This window comes from Lissotriton vulgaris, chromosome 12 (genome assembly GCF_964263255.1).
Source record: "Lissotriton vulgaris chromosome 12, aLisVul1.2, whole genome shotgun sequence".
Classification (NCBI taxonomy): domain Eukaryota; kingdom Metazoa; phylum Chordata; class Amphibia; order Caudata; family Salamandridae; genus Lissotriton; species Lissotriton vulgaris.
Window position 1 is genome coordinate 108,571,339 of NC_141700.1, and position 19,107 is coordinate 108,590,445.

The 19,107-nt window shown below is 48.6% G+C and overlaps 1 protein-coding gene across 3 annotated transcripts in view; it reads left to right on the top strand.

Moving 5' to 3' along the window:
• Positions 1-10,103, top strand: part of DAP3 (death associated protein 3) — a 112,293-nt gene extending 102,190 nt beyond the window's left edge. For all 3 annotated transcript variants that reach the window (XM_086947411.1, XM_086947412.1, XM_086947413.1), the window contains exons 12-13: positions 8,582-8,699; positions 9,014-10,103. In XM_086947411.1, the coding sequence (XP_086803537.1) occupies positions 8,582-8,699; positions 9,014-9,099 (204 nt within the window). In that variant the 3' untranslated portion in view covers positions 9,100-10,103. The remainder of the gene's footprint in view (positions 1-8,581; positions 8,700-9,013) is intronic.
• Positions 10,104-19,107: the final 9,004 nt, after the last annotated feature.

The window sequence follows — 19,107 nt, forward strand, 5'->3', positions numbered from 1 at the left end:
TTCTTCATTCTACTCCCCCCCCCAACCCCCACTTCCCGTTCGCTAGCAGCCACCACTGAAGCTAACAGCAGCTGCAATGCAAGCAAATGTACTTCTTTGAGGCAGTGCCACACCCGCCGACAAGCACGGTCACCCTCACCATCTTAAGTGGAGATCACTCCAGCTGCTCCCTTTGCTTAGAGAGGAAGATGCACGCTGGAAAAACAGATGCAGGGCAGAGACAGAGTAGCAAAGGGAACACAATCAATCAATCAAATCACTGATAGAGCACACTACATACCCGTGAAGGGTCTCAAGGCGCTGAGGTGGGGGGTGGGGGGTGGTGGGGGGTTGCTGCTAATGATCGAAGAGCCAGGTCTTGGGGTGTCTTCTGAAGGCCAGTAGGTCTTGGGTCTGCCGTAGGTTGGTGAGGAGGGTGTTCCAGGTCTTGGCGGTGAGGTGGGAGAAGGATCTGCCACCGGAGGTCGTTCTTCGGATGCGGGGGATTGTGGCGGCTGGCAAGGTCGGTGGAGCGGATCTGGCGGTTGGGGGTGTAGAAGCAGAGTCGTCTGTTAAGGTATGCTGGTCCGGTGTTATGGAGGGCTTTGTGTGCGTGGATGAGGAGCTTCAAGGTTATCCTCTTGTTGACGGGGAGCCAGTTCAGGTCTCTCAGGTGGGGTGTGATGTGACTTCGGAGGGGGATGTCGAGGATCAGACTTGCAGAGGCGTTCTGGATGCGTTGCACCCGTCTCAGGAGCTCGGTGGAAGTTCCAGTATAGAGGGCGTTTCTGTAGTCCAGCCTGCTGGTGATGAGGGCCTGTGTGACCGTTCTTCTTGTTTCGGTGGGGACCCACTTGAAGATCCTGCGGATGTATTCGGAGGGTTTTGAAGCGGGATGAGGAGACGGCGTTGACCTGCTTAGTCATGGAGAGGGTGGAGTTGAGGATGACCCCTAGGTTGCGTGCGTGGTCGGTGGGTGTTGGGCTGTTCCTAGTGTTGTCGGCCACCAAGAGTCTTCCCAGGCTGACTAGGTGGAGCCGAGGATGAGGAACTCCGTCTTGTCCGAGTTCAGTTTCAGTCGGCTGTTCTTCATCCATTCGGCGACGGCTTTCATTCCTTCGTGGAAGTTGTTTTTTTTGGTGTGAGGGTCATTGGTGAGGGAGAGGATCAGCTGGGTGTTGTCGGCGTAGGAGATAATGTTGAGGTCGTGCTGTCTGGCGACATGGGCGAGGGGTGCCATGTAGATGTTGAACAGCGTTGGGCGGAAGGATGAGCCCTGGGGTATGCTGCAGATGATCTTGGTGGCATTGGATCAGAACGGTGGGAGGCGGACACACTGAGTTCTGCCGATAAGGAAAGGATGTGGTCCAATCCAGGGCCTTATCTTGGATTCCGGCATCGTGTAGGCGTGTTCCTAGAGTGCGGTGGCAGACCGTGTCGAAGGCGGCTGACAGGTCCAGGAGGATGACGGCCGCTGTTTCACCGTTGTCTAGCAGGGTCCTGATGTCATCGGTGGCGGCAATGAGGGCGGTTTCGGTGCTGTGGTTGCTGTGAAACCCGAACTGGGATGGGTCTAGGATGTTGTTCTCCTCGAGGTAGCGGGTCAGTTGTTTGTTGACGATTTTCTCTGTGACCTTCGCGGGAAACGGGAGCAGGGAGATGGGTCGGAAGTTCTTGAGGTCCTTGGGGTCCGCCTTAGGTGTCTTGAGTAAGGCATTGTTCTCTGCGTGCCTCCAGCTTCCCGGGAAGGTTGCTATCTCGAAGGAGATGTTGATGACTTTTCGGAGGTGGGGTGCAATGGTTGTGCTGGCTCTGTTGAAGATGTGGTGAGGGCATGGGTCTAACGGTGATCCAGAGTGGAAGGTGTTCATGATCTTGCAGGTGTCCTCGTCGTTGATGCTGGTCCAAGAGAGCAGACGGTTGGTGCAGGTGGTGGTCGTGGGGGTGGTTGTTGTCGGGGCTGTCGTGGAGTTGAAGCTGTTGTGGATGTTGGTGATCTTGCGGTGGAAAAAGGTGGCCAGTGAGTCGCACAGGTCTTGCGAAGGCGGGATTTCGTTGGTGTTGGAGCTGGGGTTGGAGAGTTCCTTCACGATGTTAAAAAGCTCTTTGCTGTTGTGTGCGTTGTTATCTAAGCGGTCCTTGAATAAGGCCCTCTTGGCGGCTCTGATGAGTTGATGGTGTCTACGGGTGGCGTTCTTGTGGGCTGTGTAGCTGTCCGGTGATCGTTCGCGGAGCCAGTTCTTCAGTTTCCGGCTGTTCTTTTGGAGCCCTGGAGGTCTTCGGTGAACCAGGTGGCTTTCTTGCTGGTGTGGTTGTTGGAGGGTGTCTTGAGCAGGACGAGGGTGTTGGCGTAGTCATTGATCCACTGTCTGAGGTTGTGGTGTCGGGGTCGGCGGGTGGGTTCTGGGCGAGGGTGGTGGTTAGCTGGTCTTCGGTGACTTTGCCCCAGCAGCGACGGGGCATCTGTTGGGTGCGGTGGTGCGTGGTGGACTTCCTGAAGGTGAAATGGATGCAGCAGTGGTCTGTCCAATGGGGTTCGGTGGTGTGGTTGAAGGAGGGTGCGGTGGTGCGTGGTGGGCTTCCTGAAGGTGAAATGGATGCAGCAGTGGTCTGTCCAATGGGGTTCGGTGGTGTGGTTGAAGGAGACGTGGGGGCTTGTGGAGAAAGATGGGGTCAAGCGTGTGGCCGGCGGCGTGCGTGGGTGTTGTCACGAGCTGTCTGAGGTTGTCGATCAGGGTGGTGGAGTTGGTGTTGTTGTTTTTCTCGAGGTGGAAGTTCAGGTCCACAAGGAGGATGTAGTCCGTGGAGGCGAGAGCATGTGTGCTGATCAAGTCGGCGATGGCGTCGCTCAACTGTGGTCTGGGGGGTCTGTAGATGGGTGTTCCTCTGAGGGTGGTGTTGGGGTCGATGTGGATCTGGAAGTGCAGGTGTTCGGCAGTGCTGAGGGTGTCGTCGGAGTTGGTCAAGACTCTGAAGGTGTTCTTGTGGACGATGGCGACTCCTCCTCTTACTCAGTTGGTGCGGTCTCTGCGGGTGATCTTGTAGCCTTCCGGGACAGCTATGGCGATGTTGGGGCTGAGGCGGGGTTCAGCCAGGTCTCTGTCAGGAAGGCGATGTCTGGGGAGGTTGAGTCGAGGAGGTCCCAGATTTTGACGCCGTGTTTGTGGGCGGAGCGGGTGTTGAGGAGGATACATCTGAGGTAGTTGGGTTCTTTTGTTGGTGGTTTGGCGGGTCGGATGCTTATGAAGCTGCAGTTCCGGCAGGTGAAGGGTCCTTGGGTGCGCTTCGGGGTGGCCCGGTAGCAGGTGTATTCTTGTCCGGGGTTGAGTGTGTGGAGGGTGTTGGTGTCGTAGTGGATTCGTGCATCGTGGCGTCCGTGGGGGCCAGGGGTTCTGGCGCTGGGCGCAGTCCAGGCGCGGACGGGCGCAGACGGGCTTGCCTTAGGCGCGCCATAAGAAGGGGCGGTCGGAGGGAGGAGCAGCTGGGAGGAGGGAGCGACGAATGGGCGAGCAGGGGGGGCGGGTCGCAGGGAACGCCCCAGCGGGAAAAGCTGGGGAAAGGACAGCAAAGGGGAGAGAAGGCAAAGGCAAAAGGCAGTAAACAGGAAGGGGGAACAGAGACAGAAAGCAAAGAAACAATACAGTAAACAGGCAAATACAGTACAATAATACAATAAAACTGATAACAGAGCCGTGACAAACCTACGGCCTACCACTGGCCACCAGGGATGAGGCGCAGGTGGTAACCTGCGGGTGGAGGCGGGCCTCGAACTCTGCAGCAGCTGGGCTCAGGAGCACGGGGGCAGTCAGGTGGAGCTGCGCGGCGTGGGGAGCGACCGGCCTGGAGACAGGGTCATGGGTCCTGGAGGACCTACAGGGAGGTTTCAAACTTGTGGATGGGAAAGACAGGGTGTGGAGCTGAAGTGGAGGGGGAAAGCAGGCCAAATGGGGAAGGGGTGTGGAAGCAACAGATCTGGGGGAGTGAGAGCAACATGGACAGCAGAGGCAGGGATATAATTGGAGAGAGATCAAGAGGTCAACCACACTCCCATGAGTGCTAAAAGAAAAAATGTGTTCCAAGTCATCTGATCAAAAGAAGGGTAATTAGGTTATGCTCCAAAGGATCGACAAACGCAGGAAGAGGAAAGAAAGACATCAAATAGGAAACAATCAAATGATATAAACAAGAAGGAAAACCAATGTTAAAAAGTGGGCCGGCTCATAGGCCACTGTAAGTGTTGGTTTTCAATACAATAGGTATTCTACAGCAGACAGCTAAAAGCTGCCTGCAGGCTTGACCCAAATAATTCAGAACAGTCTACTGGTGTAGAACAACTCCTATCTAAAATTAAAGAAGGTGATACAGAATAGTAGGGAAATACCAACCACAATAAGACAAAAAAGGTGTGAGTTCCGGCAACATCAGAGGGGTTACAGTATATTTGCCTAGTATTAAATGGGGGTGTTCTTGCGGTGGCGGGCCAGAGAGTGGATATACTTATCCAGCTTATCTTTCTCTTCTACCATGTTCAGCGTTGGTCTGGTAGTCAGTCAGGTCAGTACTCGCTATGGTTATTTGCTGCATCTAACATTAGACCAAGAAGTCTTGTAACTGTAGAATGTTGCTTTCATCTCATCACATCTTGTCATGAGCTTTGTGTCCAGGTAGGTACACAGCACTGTCTTATCAATCTTCCAACCTTCGCAAGTCTGTCATATTTCTCGCTTTGCTGCTGGGGCATGTTATTGTGGCCAATATTTGTGGGTGTGTACCTCCGCGTGCTATGTTATGTTATGTTATATATTGATTTGTAACGCGCACTGTTAGTCAAGACTGTCCTGGCGCGGAAGAGAGACCTAGTGTCAGCTGAGAACAGTGGAGCTAGAACGCTTGCTGAAATAGATGGGTTTTGAGAAGTTTTTTTAAACTAGTCCAGTTTGGCGTGTGCCTCAGAGCGTCCGGTAAGTTGTTCCACAAGGAGGCAGCCCTAACCGCCAGAGATTGGCAACCTAGACGAACCCTCTTCAACCTAGGAATTACCATATGTTTGAGGGTGGCCGATCGCAACTGACGTGTTGGCTGGTAGAACGCAAATCTGGCCCTTAAGTAGGATGGACACGGGCCATGTAAAGCTTTGTGGGCCAGTACCAGGGCCTTGAAGCGCACTCTTTGGGCGACAGGAAGCCAGTGGAGCTCGCAGAGCTGCTTGCGCACGCTTAGCCTCCTGGGGATATCAAAGAGGAGCCTCACTGTCGGGTTCTGGACCACTTGCAATTTGAGAATCAGAAAATCTGGGGCACCGATATAAAGGGCATTAGAGTAGTCAAGGCGTGAGAGTATAAGTGCCCTGGCTACTGCTTCTTTTGCAACTTGGGGGAGGAGAGGGAAAAACTTCCTGAGGGTGGTTAGGGTGCCAAAACATGTACCCGCCAGCCTCGTGATTTGTTCGCGAAAGCACAGATCAGCTCCGAACCAAATCCCCAGGTTTTTTGCAATCCCACAGTCACCCTTGGGGCATGGTGATCCTTTGGGCCAGAGTGATTCTTTAAAGGCCACCGGGAATTGGCCGTACAGGAGTATTTCAGACTTGTCCTCATTACACTTGAGGCTGGCCCAGGCAAGCCATGCAAATACCGAGGACAGGCATTGCTGGACACCCTCCGTATGAAGGTCACCATCGTCCCATGTGAAGAGAAGTTGGGTGTCATCGGTGTAGGCCATTATTTTGGCACCCAAACTCTCCGCCAGGTAGATGAGAGGGGTCATATAGACATTAAAAAGCAAGGGGCTCAAGGTGGACCCCTGGGGGACACCTGTTTTCACCTTTATTATTGGATGAATGGAAGGGGGGCATCCATACTTGTTGGAAGCAGTCTGTGAGAAAAGTTTTAACCCAGCTTAAGGCCGCGCCCGTGATGCCAAATATCCGACAGCCTAGAGAGGAGCTGGGAATGGGGTACCGTGTCATAACACGGCAGAGAGGTCCAATAAAATCAGAGCCGCCCTGCCGCCCCCGTCCAGACATTCTCTAATAGCCTTGGTGACAACCACGAGTGCAGTCTCGGTGCTAAAAGAAGTTCGGAAGCCAGATTGGGCAGGGTGAAGCGCCCCGGAGGACTCCACGAACTTCTCCAGCTGTCTGAAAGCAGCCTTCTCACAGACCTTAGCTAATGCTGGGAGCAGGGAGATGGGCCAGTAATTGGAGTGAATCAGAGGATCTGCCAAGGGTTTTTTTAATCAGAGGGAGGAGCTTTGCGTGTTTCCATTGGTGAGGCATCACGCCTGATTGTAAAGAATCGTTAACCAAGGCTGTCACCATAGGAGCAATTACTTCCGCCACTCTCCTTAAAACCCTGGCAGGACAAGGGTCCGCAGGGGAACCGGACTTAAGTGCTTTTAAGATGGACATCCCATCCTTCACCTCGACAATGTTAAAAGTGGACATCACGTCCATCGCCTCCACAATATTAAAAGTGGTAGGGAGCTGGAATGGTTCATTATGGTCCTGGTCAACCGGAATGGGAGGAGGGTAGACCCGAGCGGGAAGCTTAAGGCTGGCTTGGATCTTTTGAATTTTTTTCTATAAAGAAAGTGGACAACTTCTCGCACCAGCCGGCAGATGTAGGGGCCGACGAGGTTTCTGCCGCTGGGGACGTAAAACTCCGCACAATAGCGAAGATTTCTCTGCTATTGTTTTTGGCCTTGCTAATTCTAGCCGCAAAGTGGTCACCTTTGGCGGACTTAATGGCGGCATAGTACTCTTTTTGCGCTGCTCGGAGTTCCGCCTTGGCTGCGGGGCAGTATTCCCGCCGCCAGGCCCGTTCCCGCTCCTTACAACCAAGCTTTAAAGTTTTTAAATGTTCCGTATACCAGGGAGAGGATGGAGAGGCTCTAGAACGCCTATACCCTGATGGATGAGATAAAGTGTTTATAGTGGAGCTTATCCAGGTTGAGAAGTTCTCAACTGCTTCCTCTATATTATGGGCCTCGGCAGGGTGAGTGTGGGCCAGTGCATCTGCTAAGGCAGGGATATTAATTTTCGGCGGGAGGGGGCCATGATACTCCTTTCCCCGTATGCAGGCGCTGTCAATATCCCATGAGAAACAAATCAAAAAGTGGTCAGACCAAGTGACTGGGCGTGGGGTTTCTAATGTTATATTAAAGTTGGAATGGACAAGATCTAGACAGTGGCCTCCTAAGTGGGTAGTGTCATGAACCTGCTGGATTAGGTGAGTAAAATCACAGAGGTCCCTCAGATCTTTGGTCCCTGGGGCTGTCGGGATTTCCGCGTGGATATTGAAATCTCCTAGTAGTAGAAATTTAGGGAACCTCAGTGCTCTCTAGGTGATCACCTCCTCTAGTGATTTAATGAAGGAGCCAGGAGGACCGGGGGGGCGATAAATCAACATCCCACCCAAGGTAAATTGCGGAGAAAGAGCTATTGAAAATTCCAGAGCTTCTCCTTCAACAATAACCCCTGTGCATTCCTTCATCAAAGACCATTTGTCCCTTTAAATCACTGCTAGACCCCCCCCACCCCCTCTGCCAGAACACAGGTCAAGCCTAGTTATCTTAAACTCCCGGGGAATGGCAAGCTCGATCACTGGAGCACAGAAAGTACGAAGCCATGTCTCCGTGATAAATAAGAGGTCAAGCGATTCATCTATGATCAGCTCATGAACCGCCTCCGTGTGCTTGACTAGTGAGCGAGCATTAATAAGTGCAGCGCGAATGTTGGAGTGAGGGTCAGTGTCAGCAGGAGGGGTTGAGGTAGATGTAGAGCTTCTAAACCGGAACTGGCATGCTGGGCAAATCCGTGCCATAGAGTGAAGTACATTCCAGGGCAAGATGTTGCAATAGGAGTATTTATTAAGGGAGTATAGTAGCTCTCTACTATAGGTAATGCGTGAGCCCCCAGGATCGGTCCCTGCAGCGACAGCGAATCTGGCCCTGTGCGCTGCTGGTGCGCGGACGGGCGAAGACTGGCTTAGCTTAGGCGCTATCCCTCCTGCATTCCATATGTAAGTTCATGCTTTTTTCCTCCCCCCAATGTACCAATTCCCTTTTCCATTTCTTCACATAAGAGGCTCCTGCAGACATCCATGCTTGAGCGATACCCCTCTTGGCCAACACAAGTCCCAGATCAATAAATTTGGTACAAGCTTTCTCCTTTTTGTGACTGGGACATGTGCACTAAGACATTTTCTGTTGTTATTGCTGATGATGTGTTAGCAGCAGGCTGAAGAGTTTTGCTTGATCACTAGGATGCGTTCACAATATGTTGGGGCAGAGCATCTGTATTTGTTTTGCCACAGAAGAGTTTTCGATTGACTCTCAGTACATTACAGCTTACAGAAAGGGCAGTCTGCAAGTGCGTACTGGTAGAACCACACAAAGTACTTTATCCTTTTTTCCCTGACTTGCTTATGTCTGGTGAGGCCCATACACTCGGTTATGACCGAAAGGGCCACTTGTTTCCAGATGCTGGTAGTGGATGGTCAGATAGACCGCGTACAACTATAATGCTTCTTGCACTGAAGACTGCCTCCTGACATTGTTGACCATGCTCTTACTGGAGTGTCTTCATTTTGTCTCCTGACAGGCAGGGTTTGAGGCCCTGGACCCGTTCATCCCTATCCAGGTTCCAAACTACGACGAGCTGGAGTTTGAAAGCTGTTATCAGTACTACATTGAGCGCAACTGGCTTCAGCACGAGAAAGGTAAGGAATGTAAATGCCCTCGCCTTTGCCTCGGCATGCTGGGCCTGTGTAGCACACAATTGTTTTAGAATAAACAACAACCCATTGAAATAGTCGTATTGGTCATCGTAGTAGCAGTCATAGTTGTTGTACTAGTAGTAGCAGTAGTGGGTAACTTTGGGTTCATAAAAGCTCCCCAATGAGTGGCCCTACTCTGCTGTTTCTACACTGCATTAGGTTGATGCCCGATCGGCCATGTGCCAAATGATTACATGTATTAGACATATACCGGTGGCAGTTCTATCTCATTGTTTTGTAACCATTCTGTGTTTCAGCTCGTACAGAAGAAGGGAAAAAGGAGCTGCAGTTCCTCAGCAGCTGGAACCCCAGGGAGCTGGAGAAGATCTGTGCCTTTCTATGATGTGCAAGCACCTGAAAGGCTAATCTAGACTTATATGTGCAGGAAATTGAACGTTTTCTAGTTGAGTTCCATGGTGAAGATGGACCACTTTACTCTTTCTGGCACAGTCATGGCCCGGAGGAGGCCATGACACAGGAAGAGGCAGCCTACTGGTATACGCGGAAGTATTCATGTTATCGGAACTCCGCAGTCCACAATCTACAATTGGACACGATGGGACCCTTTGCCTGTACAGTACAATTTGCAAGCAGCTTGTCAGCAGTGAAGGCATGTTTCCATTGCAAAGGGATATTACATTCGTAGTGGAAACTGCAATGTCTTCCTCATTTCATCTGAGTCTGTTAAAGGAAAAACTAATTTGACCTTGACTATCTTGTCTTTCATTGTTGTGAGACATTTATCACCGGCTAAGTTAGTCTTCGTAAAACACCACTGAGGGAATTCCAGTAAGTCGCTTGAGCTGGCTAGATGTGCTTTCTAGCTCCAAGCACTGGAGAGAATGTACGTATTTCATCCGACTTGCCATAGGTTTGAGACCACTCGTCACCAACGTCTGGAGGAGATCATTCTTTAACACAGCCGCGCTGAACTGGATACCCAAAAGAGCACTACCCTGGTGCTCTCTTTTCTATTAAATTACATGCTGTTTTATACATTCATGCTGTCAAGCGTTTCGTTAAATGGTCTCCAGTTGTCATGTCTGTCTCATTAAAAAACATGAACTAAATACACGAGACTTATACACAACGTACGGGCTTGAGTTGTTTCCATGGAATTCAGTGATGTAACTTCTATATTTTCCCACAAGACTTTATAGAACATAATCGCATTAGACTTTGGACCGTTGCTGTTTTTTTCTCTTAGATCTTTTTCTTCTCTTCAGAGTAAAAACAAGCTGCTCCACAGACATATCCCAAATATGTAGGAACAGATGTTAACCAGCTTAGTCAACCTGGTGAGGATATCTTTATAAAGTCGCCCTTCATTCCTGAAGGAAAGGGTGTCGTATCATGTACATGGTTAATTACTGCTGCTTCTACGTCACGGAAGCGGATTGAATCAATGTGGGGGACTCAAGGTCTTGAGCGTTTATGCAACAGTAAGGTCACTGGTTTCAGTAAATGTACAATTAAAAATGAGCTTCTTTGATCAGGTGAATACATCCTCCTGTTTAAAGAGAAGGATTTTGATCAACTTTAATCATTAATAACAGCAAAGGCTGAACTGACATGCAGACAGTTCTCAGAATACCCTCCCTCTTGTTGCTCTTAATATGACTAATTGAGCCTTACCTAGGCATGATTTTATTGTATTTCCTACTACCTCCCTGTATAATGCATACTTGCCGCAGCCAGAGGCCATGTAGTATGTCCAGCGAGAGTACTGTGGGCTGGAATGCTGAGCACAGTGCCTGGTCGCAGCCCATATTTCCAAACAAACTATCCTTCAGGGCAAACAATACAAGCAATGGTCTCTTAACAAGACTTAATACAAGTGTGATCACAATACTGTACATATAGAGTACTTGAGAAAGACCAGGATATGGATGACATTGCTAATATTTTCTTCAGAGTGTCTGTTCAGATCATTACCACTTGGCACATGGCCATTTAAGAAGCAATTGGAAGCAGGACCAGTAAATTGTGCATCTTAGAGAAAAGATGTCTTACTTAACCAATGGAATGATGCATTTGAAGGAAAGGGGAGAGGGTGTGGTCTAATGGCTAGAGCGGCCAACCTCGAAGCTGGGGAACCGGGTTCGAGTCTCTGCAAGGACGCTCAACCTCATGTTATTCTGGGCAGATCACATAATCTCCCAGTGCCTACCAAAATGAATGTGTCCATCTGTAACGCAACTGGTGCTATGTAAAGCATGGGTCGTTTTAGTGCGATATAAAACTCGAAAACAAAAAGACTAATGGTCACATGAGGAAAGTGTGAATAAAAAATGAGCTCTGTCATCAGTCAACAAACTGACTCTATTGCCTTTCTCAACAAGCATTTGCAATGAAATCGGTCTCACATTTACGCAAGACCTATTGGGTTGCAAATGGTTGGCATCATGGACAACAGGAGGGCGGGCGAATGGGCAGGGGGAAGAAGACAAGGACAACAGGTGGGAGGATGGGGAGAAGGCACAGACAACGGGAAAGGGGTTGGGGAGAAGGCACGAACAATGGGAGGGAGGTCGGGCTGGGGAGAAGAAGGCATGGACAACAGGAGAAAGGGCTGGGGGGATGAGGAAGGCACCAAAGTATGTTGTGTCTGTAGTAGGAGAACCTCATTAAAGAAAATAGTGCTCAAAGTCTAAATAACACGTACTGCGTAACAACCGGAGAAAAGGGGCCAGTCGCCATGAGAGGTGACAAATGAAGAGGAGGCGGTACTAAGGAGGCACTAACAAGCCTATTTACGAATCAGAAGCCAGCATTTAGGACAGGCAATAGCATATATGGATGGCGAGTGGGCGGGGCTTCTATTCGCGACTCCACCACAAGTCTTGCAGAGCAGCGCATGCACGTTGGCTCTATGCTCAACCTAAATAGAGACCACATGAGTTAGCAGAGCTGAACTGAAGTGCCAATATTATGTGGTATGGCGTTTCAAGGAAATGGGAAATCTAATCGGCAGCTATTTATGGCCATGCTCTTTGAGGATGTCTTTCTTGAATTACAATGGAACAGTATTTTAATAGAATTCATAATTCTGCCATTTCTAATGTCTATAAATAACAGAGGCTACTATTTCGCAAATAAATGCTAGTTAATTTACTGACCTTGGAAGGCTGAGACTGCCTTCACGGAGTTCAAAATGATGACCTTCAGATCACTGCAGATGTCGGTGACTGGCTTACACTCACAGTCTTGCCGGCACAGACATGAGGTTTTGGGATTAAAATTCAGTACGTTTGCTGCATTTCTCTAAGGCCAACATTTCATGCTAAGGAAACTCAAAAATAAATTAGATCTGGAAATAAACTTACATCTGTTTTGCAACCCAATCATCACAACAAATATATATAATTCAGGAACAGCTGAATATGGATAGGTCATGGAGTAATATTTTGACATATTACAAAAAAGAATTTGAGACCAAATTGCCTGTCCCTCGTCGCCACGGGTAAGAAAAGATTATATTTTGGGGAGAAACATGTTTTTCAGTTTTTGGGTCTCATCTACTAGTCGGATGTTAGCTATAAGGTTGCAAAAGACATGTTGCGGACAATACCAAAAACTTACATTTGGCTAATGCTTGTCCATCGCTTACCACTGATTAGCTTGATCGGCACTCTCATTTGCTTGCTTCTTAATCAATGACTAGCCTTCCTCTTCTTATGCGTGTCCCTTTCCAGAAGCCCAGCCTCTCTACTATTTTTTGCATTGGCTTTCTTTGATTCTTCCACTGTTCACATTTATAGTGCTACCTTTTTTTTTGTTGTTCAGAACTCCATGAGAATGCAGAGGTTTTCTAGCTCTCTAGTGTGCTGCTTCCCCATTGGCAACACCAACTCCTACGTGCACTCCGTGTTGCTCCCTAACCCACCCACAAGCTTGTCCACTGCTTTGCTCACACCTCTCCTGGCTTTTTTTTCTCCCTCAGACTCAAGCATCTTTTTTTTCCCCCACCTATTCCCTGTTGCTTCCCCATCCCTTTCCAGAGCCTTCTCCTCTGTTGCTCTACCGCACCGCGGACCTTTCAAACATTTTGGAGGGATCCTTCTTGAATTGGTAAATAAGAAAACAAACTGGCGCTTGCTCATTCTGTAGTTGCGCACATTCTTAGTTACATATGTGTGGGCATGTCATCACACATAAGCACACCTATGGAATTGGCTGTGTCATGGAGCCTATTTTGTTTTGCCAAACAGCCACCTACTATTTTGCTTCTCCATCATCATCAAATGTTTATTGTGGATATAAAAAATCCATAAAGCACATACATCTAAAATACAATTCATAGGTGCGGAATAAAAACATTTATAGATTTAAAAATTGTAGTTCGCAGCCAATGCATACACAAAAAGTCAATAGGACATTACTTCAATAGCACACAAGAGTAAATACAGAGCAGCAAAGTTCTGATGTGATAAAGGTGAATAACTACTTTTTTTTTTTAGATCTAGAGTACAGATAAAAAATGCACCAATCGGAGACGCACAAAAATTAATACTTCATTGTTGGGCTCTACGGATGTGGGAAAGCCAGGCAACATGAAGAAATGTGGTCATCGCAACCACAATCACCTCGGTAGCATCGCAATGCAGATTGCGAAGTGCAGGTGCATATTGCCGGAAACCCAAGAGTCTGCACAAAAGTTTTAACCAATGCTTACGGGGTTTGGCACAAATGAGACGTAAGAAAGCAAAGTGATGGAGGGTTTCTTCCGTCTGGTTAGAGGAGGGGCACATGCTCAAGCTACAATACTTTGCGCCCCACTCCACGCAGAAACGATTTACCGGGAGGATCCCGTAACTCCATTTTAGGAAGAGTTGTTCTGGGGTAGTGCTTGGGAGAGTGTCAAGAAACAGTTGATAAGCAGGTTAATCTTCATGCCCAAAAATTAATCAGTCATGCTCTCTGCATTGACACTTTTCAGTTCCCTCAGCCACAAGTGCTCCTTTAGGTGATATTAATCACTGTGCGAGGGATGAACTTAGCTGTACCAGGTGAGTCCCAAAGAGAGGACATACCAAGTGCATGAAGCAAGGACTTGATGCGAACAGGCCAGGTGATATTTTCCAACCCCAGGGAATTTAGGAGTGCAGTAGGAAAATGGCCCTTTTTGCATGGTTACCCCCTACTTCTTGCCTGATATCTGATGCACTTTGACTGAGTGTGCTCTGGTTCCCTGCCAATCAGGTTCCCAGTCCCTGTGTTCTTTCTCAAAACTGTTCCTCTGTTTTTACAATTGGCACACCTCTGGCTCACATGTAAGTTCCTTGTAAAAAGGTACCAAAGGCCCTGTGACCAGAGAGGGTCTCTAAGGGCTGCAGCATGTATTGTGTCACTATAAGAGACCCCTCACCAAAGACATACAATCTGCCACTGCAGACTGTGTGTTTTGGTACAGACAAAACTTCACAGTCGACATGGCACACATCCGTGGGTGCCATGGCCACCTACCACTGCATGTGGCACAGGTAAGTCGCCCCTCTAGCAGGCCTCGCAGCCCTAAGGCAGGGTGCACTATACCAGAGGTGAGGGGCACAGATACCATTCAATCAATCAATCAAGGCATTTATAGAGCGCGCTACTTACCCAGAGGGTCTCAAGGCGCTTTACCATTACGTCCTCCACAGCTCCATGATGGCTTTAATGAATGGTAGGGAGTTTGGCATCAAACTCCTCGGCAGAATAAACCCACACTGATGCCAGTATTGAATTTATTACAAAATGCACTAAGAGGGCATCTTAGAGATGCCCTCTAAAAAACACCAAACTCACTCATGTCCAGCAGACTGGTCTGCACCAGCCTGCCACACACAGACATGTTTCTGACCCCCTGAGGTGGGAGCCCTTGTGCTCTCGTGGGCCAGGCATAAAGCCTGCTTGAGGTGCAGGTGCTTCACACCTACTCCCAAGCAGAAACCGCATTCAGGGCGGTGAGCCTCAAAGGCTTCCTGCCCTTTGATATGCTAACCAGGGCCTCTCCTGATAGAGAGATAGAGAGGATGCCCACCCCCCATGAGCAGGCTTTGGTTCAAGTCTTTTATCATTGCAAAAATTACTCACTAAGCAATAAATGCTGCACAAACTGTGTATGGGCTATGAATGAAGGCGATTGGGGGCGTCGATTGATGGAGCATCACAGAGTAGTGGTTATGTATCACTGGTGCTGAGAGACTGTTTTTGGAATTAAATCAATTCTGTCAGTCAGATAACTTAGTTTTACTCCAACATTCACAAATGAGGGTGTGAAAGAGAAGAAAGTCTGAAGCGCCACAGCCTGCAGAGGGGTTTTGGGGTGAATCGTGGCTGGCCTAGTTACAAAGACAGATTTGAGCTACCTAATGGTAGCTTTCCCAGGAACTCCTGGTTGGCATGCTTTTCCAGCAGGATAAGAAAAACACTGGAGATGAAAGTGAGCTCTTGGCAACTTGGGTACGCAGTATTTCTGTATGCGATGCATGGAACGTCACTACAGTTAGTAGTACCACCGAGAAGGGATCAATCTTCATTTGCTGGAAGTGGGCCGTGCTACAGACAATGTGCACAACCTTGCTCCTAGCCAGAAATACCTTCATTCAATCAGTGGAAATACATGGAACATAGGAGTGTAAGACCTTGAACCACTTTACCTGATCCTGCATTGCCTTTCCATTTTGTGATCTATACTCAAACAAATGAGAAAAACTGGGAATTTGTAGAAGATGGTCGTGCCCTTGTATAATGTGCCTTTTATAATTGTATAATGGTTTGGGAATCCCAAAGAACCGGCTGCTTGATCCCTAACTATAATTATTGAAGTGTATCAGCTCCTTCAGGGTGCAACAACATCTTTGGTGTACTATGCATGTTTTGAGGGACAACCGTGACACTGGGAAAGTGGCCTTCCCAGAATCACCTTTGCAGCGCTTTGGCAGGAAGCTAAGGTGTCCACTGGCTCCAGCTCCAACCCTGGCAGTCCGCAGGAGGTGAGACTAAGACTCCCAGAAGCAAGGGTATAAACCATGTAGGATATTATCAAAACCGACTGTGTCAAGATGTAATTATTTTTTTAAAAAGCACCAGCAAGACACCAGCGGTACCTCTTTATGGTGGGGAGAGATGGACATGCAGAAGAGAAATTTGCATTGCATATCAGCTCTCATTGGTTGAAAGGAAATTAATAGTGATGAAATTTCTGGCAAAACTCCTCGCTTGAGGACTTTATGCCTTCTTTTCTCAGGTCACTTTCCTCACCCACTCAATTCCTAACACCTATCCATTAGCTAAAAAGCTCAAAGTTTTATCGCAGTAATTGACTAATCACTGAAGTTGGGATATAGTTTGGTGGGCGGATTAGATGTCACACCATCATGCCTGTTGTAGCACGCCCCTTCTGGTGGTGTTTGTCAGAAAATACGCACAGAATCAAGGAGCTGGAGAAAGTTATTACACTGCTAAAGGAAATTACAATATATTTTCATTTAGGCAGCTGTCAAAATCCTCTAAGCATGTTTACCTCTTATATGCAAACTAGGCCTACACAAAATGTACATTATCCTATTGTAATATCAGGGTATTTGAGCTATGCTTGGTATGGGAAATTCCCAAAATTGCGCCATGTTGTGTAATTACGCACCATTTGCTGTAACATTTTTATAAACGCAGCATTTATGAAAAATGTATCTAAATTGTACTAGTACAATAGAATGTGAATGGCTGTTGTATAATTTACCGCAAAATGCACCCTGCATCAAAAAATAACAAGGACCCATCTAATGCTAAATTATATTGCTTAATGATGGATTTGCCTTTTGTGTAATTTACCTACACACAAATTGTAGGTGAGATTTTTTTTCATTTTTAAGCCAAAGCTGTTTTTTTCCTCCCCCTTAAAACGTAGAAAATGTTTGCGCAACTTATTGGTGGGATTCCACTTTCACAATTTTATTTCGAAATGTCTTTTATCCTCCCAAATGTTGCCATGATTGCACAGTACAGTGCATTTATTATGTTATATCTGTTTGCTCACTAATAATGTGTGTGTTGTTACCGAACTGTGTTTGAGAAAGTAGCCCTGTTTTACATGGTCACCCCCACTTTTGGCCTGGTAACATGTGATTTCGACTTTAGGTGCACTGGGTTCATGCTAACCAGGTCCCCAGTGCCAGAGCGGTTTCTCAAAACTGTACAATTGTTTCCCCGATTGACAACACCTTTAGCACCCTCTGTAAGTCCCTAGTAAATAGTACCTCTGGTACCTAGTGCCTGAAGGACTAATGAGGGTCCCTGAGGGCAGCAGAACGAATTGTGCAACCCTAAAGGACCCCTCACCAAGTTGCATGTCTTAGTGCAGACCAAAGAGAAAACATGACATTTCACAGATCCATGTGTGCCATGTCCCCTAACGCTGCATGTAATATTTGTACATCACCCCAAGTTACATGCCTGACAGCCCTATGGCAGAGTGCTGAATATTACAGGTGAGGGCATACCTGCATGAGCAGATATGCCCCTGTGCTGGCCAGTCCTATTACTGCCAGTACAAGTGACCAGGGAAGCAATTTTAAAATCTGTGCTGGACACTGGTAAAAACGAGTTCCCCAACTGCATGATGGCTTCACTGAAGATAGGGATGTTTGGTATCAAACATCTAGTATTGTTAAACCCACGCTGATTCCAGTGATGGATCTACAAATAAATGCACCCAGAGGGCACCTTAGAGGTGCCTCCTGAAAACCTAGCAGCCTCTGGTGTGCTCCCGACTGGTTTCTGCCAGCCTCCCACCTGAGACACTGTACTGACCTCCTAGGGTGTGAGCCTCTGCTCTCAGGAGGACCAGAACAAAAGCCTGCCAGGGAAGAGGGCATAACACCCCCTCCCACAGGATGACCTGCTGATTAGACTTCCTAGGCTAGCAAGCTTCAAAGAGCTGCCACCTTTGAAATGCGAATATGGCTCACCTTCACAGGAGAGGAAGCTGACCCCTTGTCCAGAGGCTTTTTGGCACCTGGACAGGTGGGAAAATTAGCTAGCCATGTAGGTGTGCCACCCCCAGGCTAGTACCATCCCTAAATTGGGCTAATGCTGGGACAGGGTTATGCCAACTTCCCTGAGGAAGTTGTTATATAGGGTATCTAGCGACCCCAAGGGTAAGTAGCCCACTGGCTACTACCCTACACTACCCTAACGCCCCTAAATTCAACTGTTGGGGGAGCCCCTGGTACCAGAAGAGCAGATCCTGCCGACTTAAAGAAATAAGATGGACGAGAAGAGTCACACGGAAAGAACAGAAGACCCAGCAACTGGCTTGGCGCCACGGCCTGCCTGCTGACTTCGCCTATTGCACAAGAAGTCGACTTGTCCTGCCACTGCTTAGTCCCTAAGGCCCTGGAGACCTGACAGCCTTCGCCTAGGAACCAAGAGCTCCAGAGGAACAGTGGAGCTGTCCCCTCCAGACAGCAAAAGAAAGACCAAGAGGTCTCCGGCCACACCAAAACACAGCGCAGCCAAACACCACTGCACATGAGCCCCCAGCCCATTGTCGAAGTGGGCCAACGGTGTCAGCATGATGCCCAAGCCCTCAAGGTACTGAGTCCACTGTGGAGTGACTCCTCATGGCCTCCCCGTGTCACATACAGCCTCTGTTGGACGGCCCCCTGAACTGCGAGTGTTGCTGGATGAAGAAACCAAACACCCCAGAGAGACCCTCTGCACCTGGATACCCTATCCCAGAGGTATTCAAACTTTTCCGGGTTGAGCCCCCCCAGCTGAATTCCCCCAGATGTTGGGCCCCCCGACCGAAACCTCGGGAATCCGGCACACCACATGATCGACTGCAAAGCGCACACCACGGGCCATATCCGGCAAACAATGCTCAACACAACAAGAGTGCCTAGCAAACTGTAGGCCTGTGAGTGGGTGTGACGAAACGACAGATGCGTACCACACAGCTCAAAACAAAATCCTCCAAGGCAAAGGAAGTCATCACAACCCTCCCCATCCATAATGTACACCTTGTCATCCACCAACTCCCCCACCATTCATTCCGTCCCTCCATCTGTGCCCCATCCACATCCAAACCCCTTCAACCACTTGCAAACCCATCCACCATCCATCCCTCCATCCATCATCTCACCCATCCATCCATCATCCATCCATCCCTTTTCCCAATCCATCCCCTCACCAATCCATCCACTCCTCCACCCATCCATCCACTCACTCATCCATCCAACCACTCACCCTCTCACCCATCCAGCCATCCCCCCACCCACTCATCCATCCACCCAGTCACTCATCCGTCCACCCACTCAACCCCCCACTCATCCATCCACCCACCCATCCATCCCTCCCGCTCTCCACC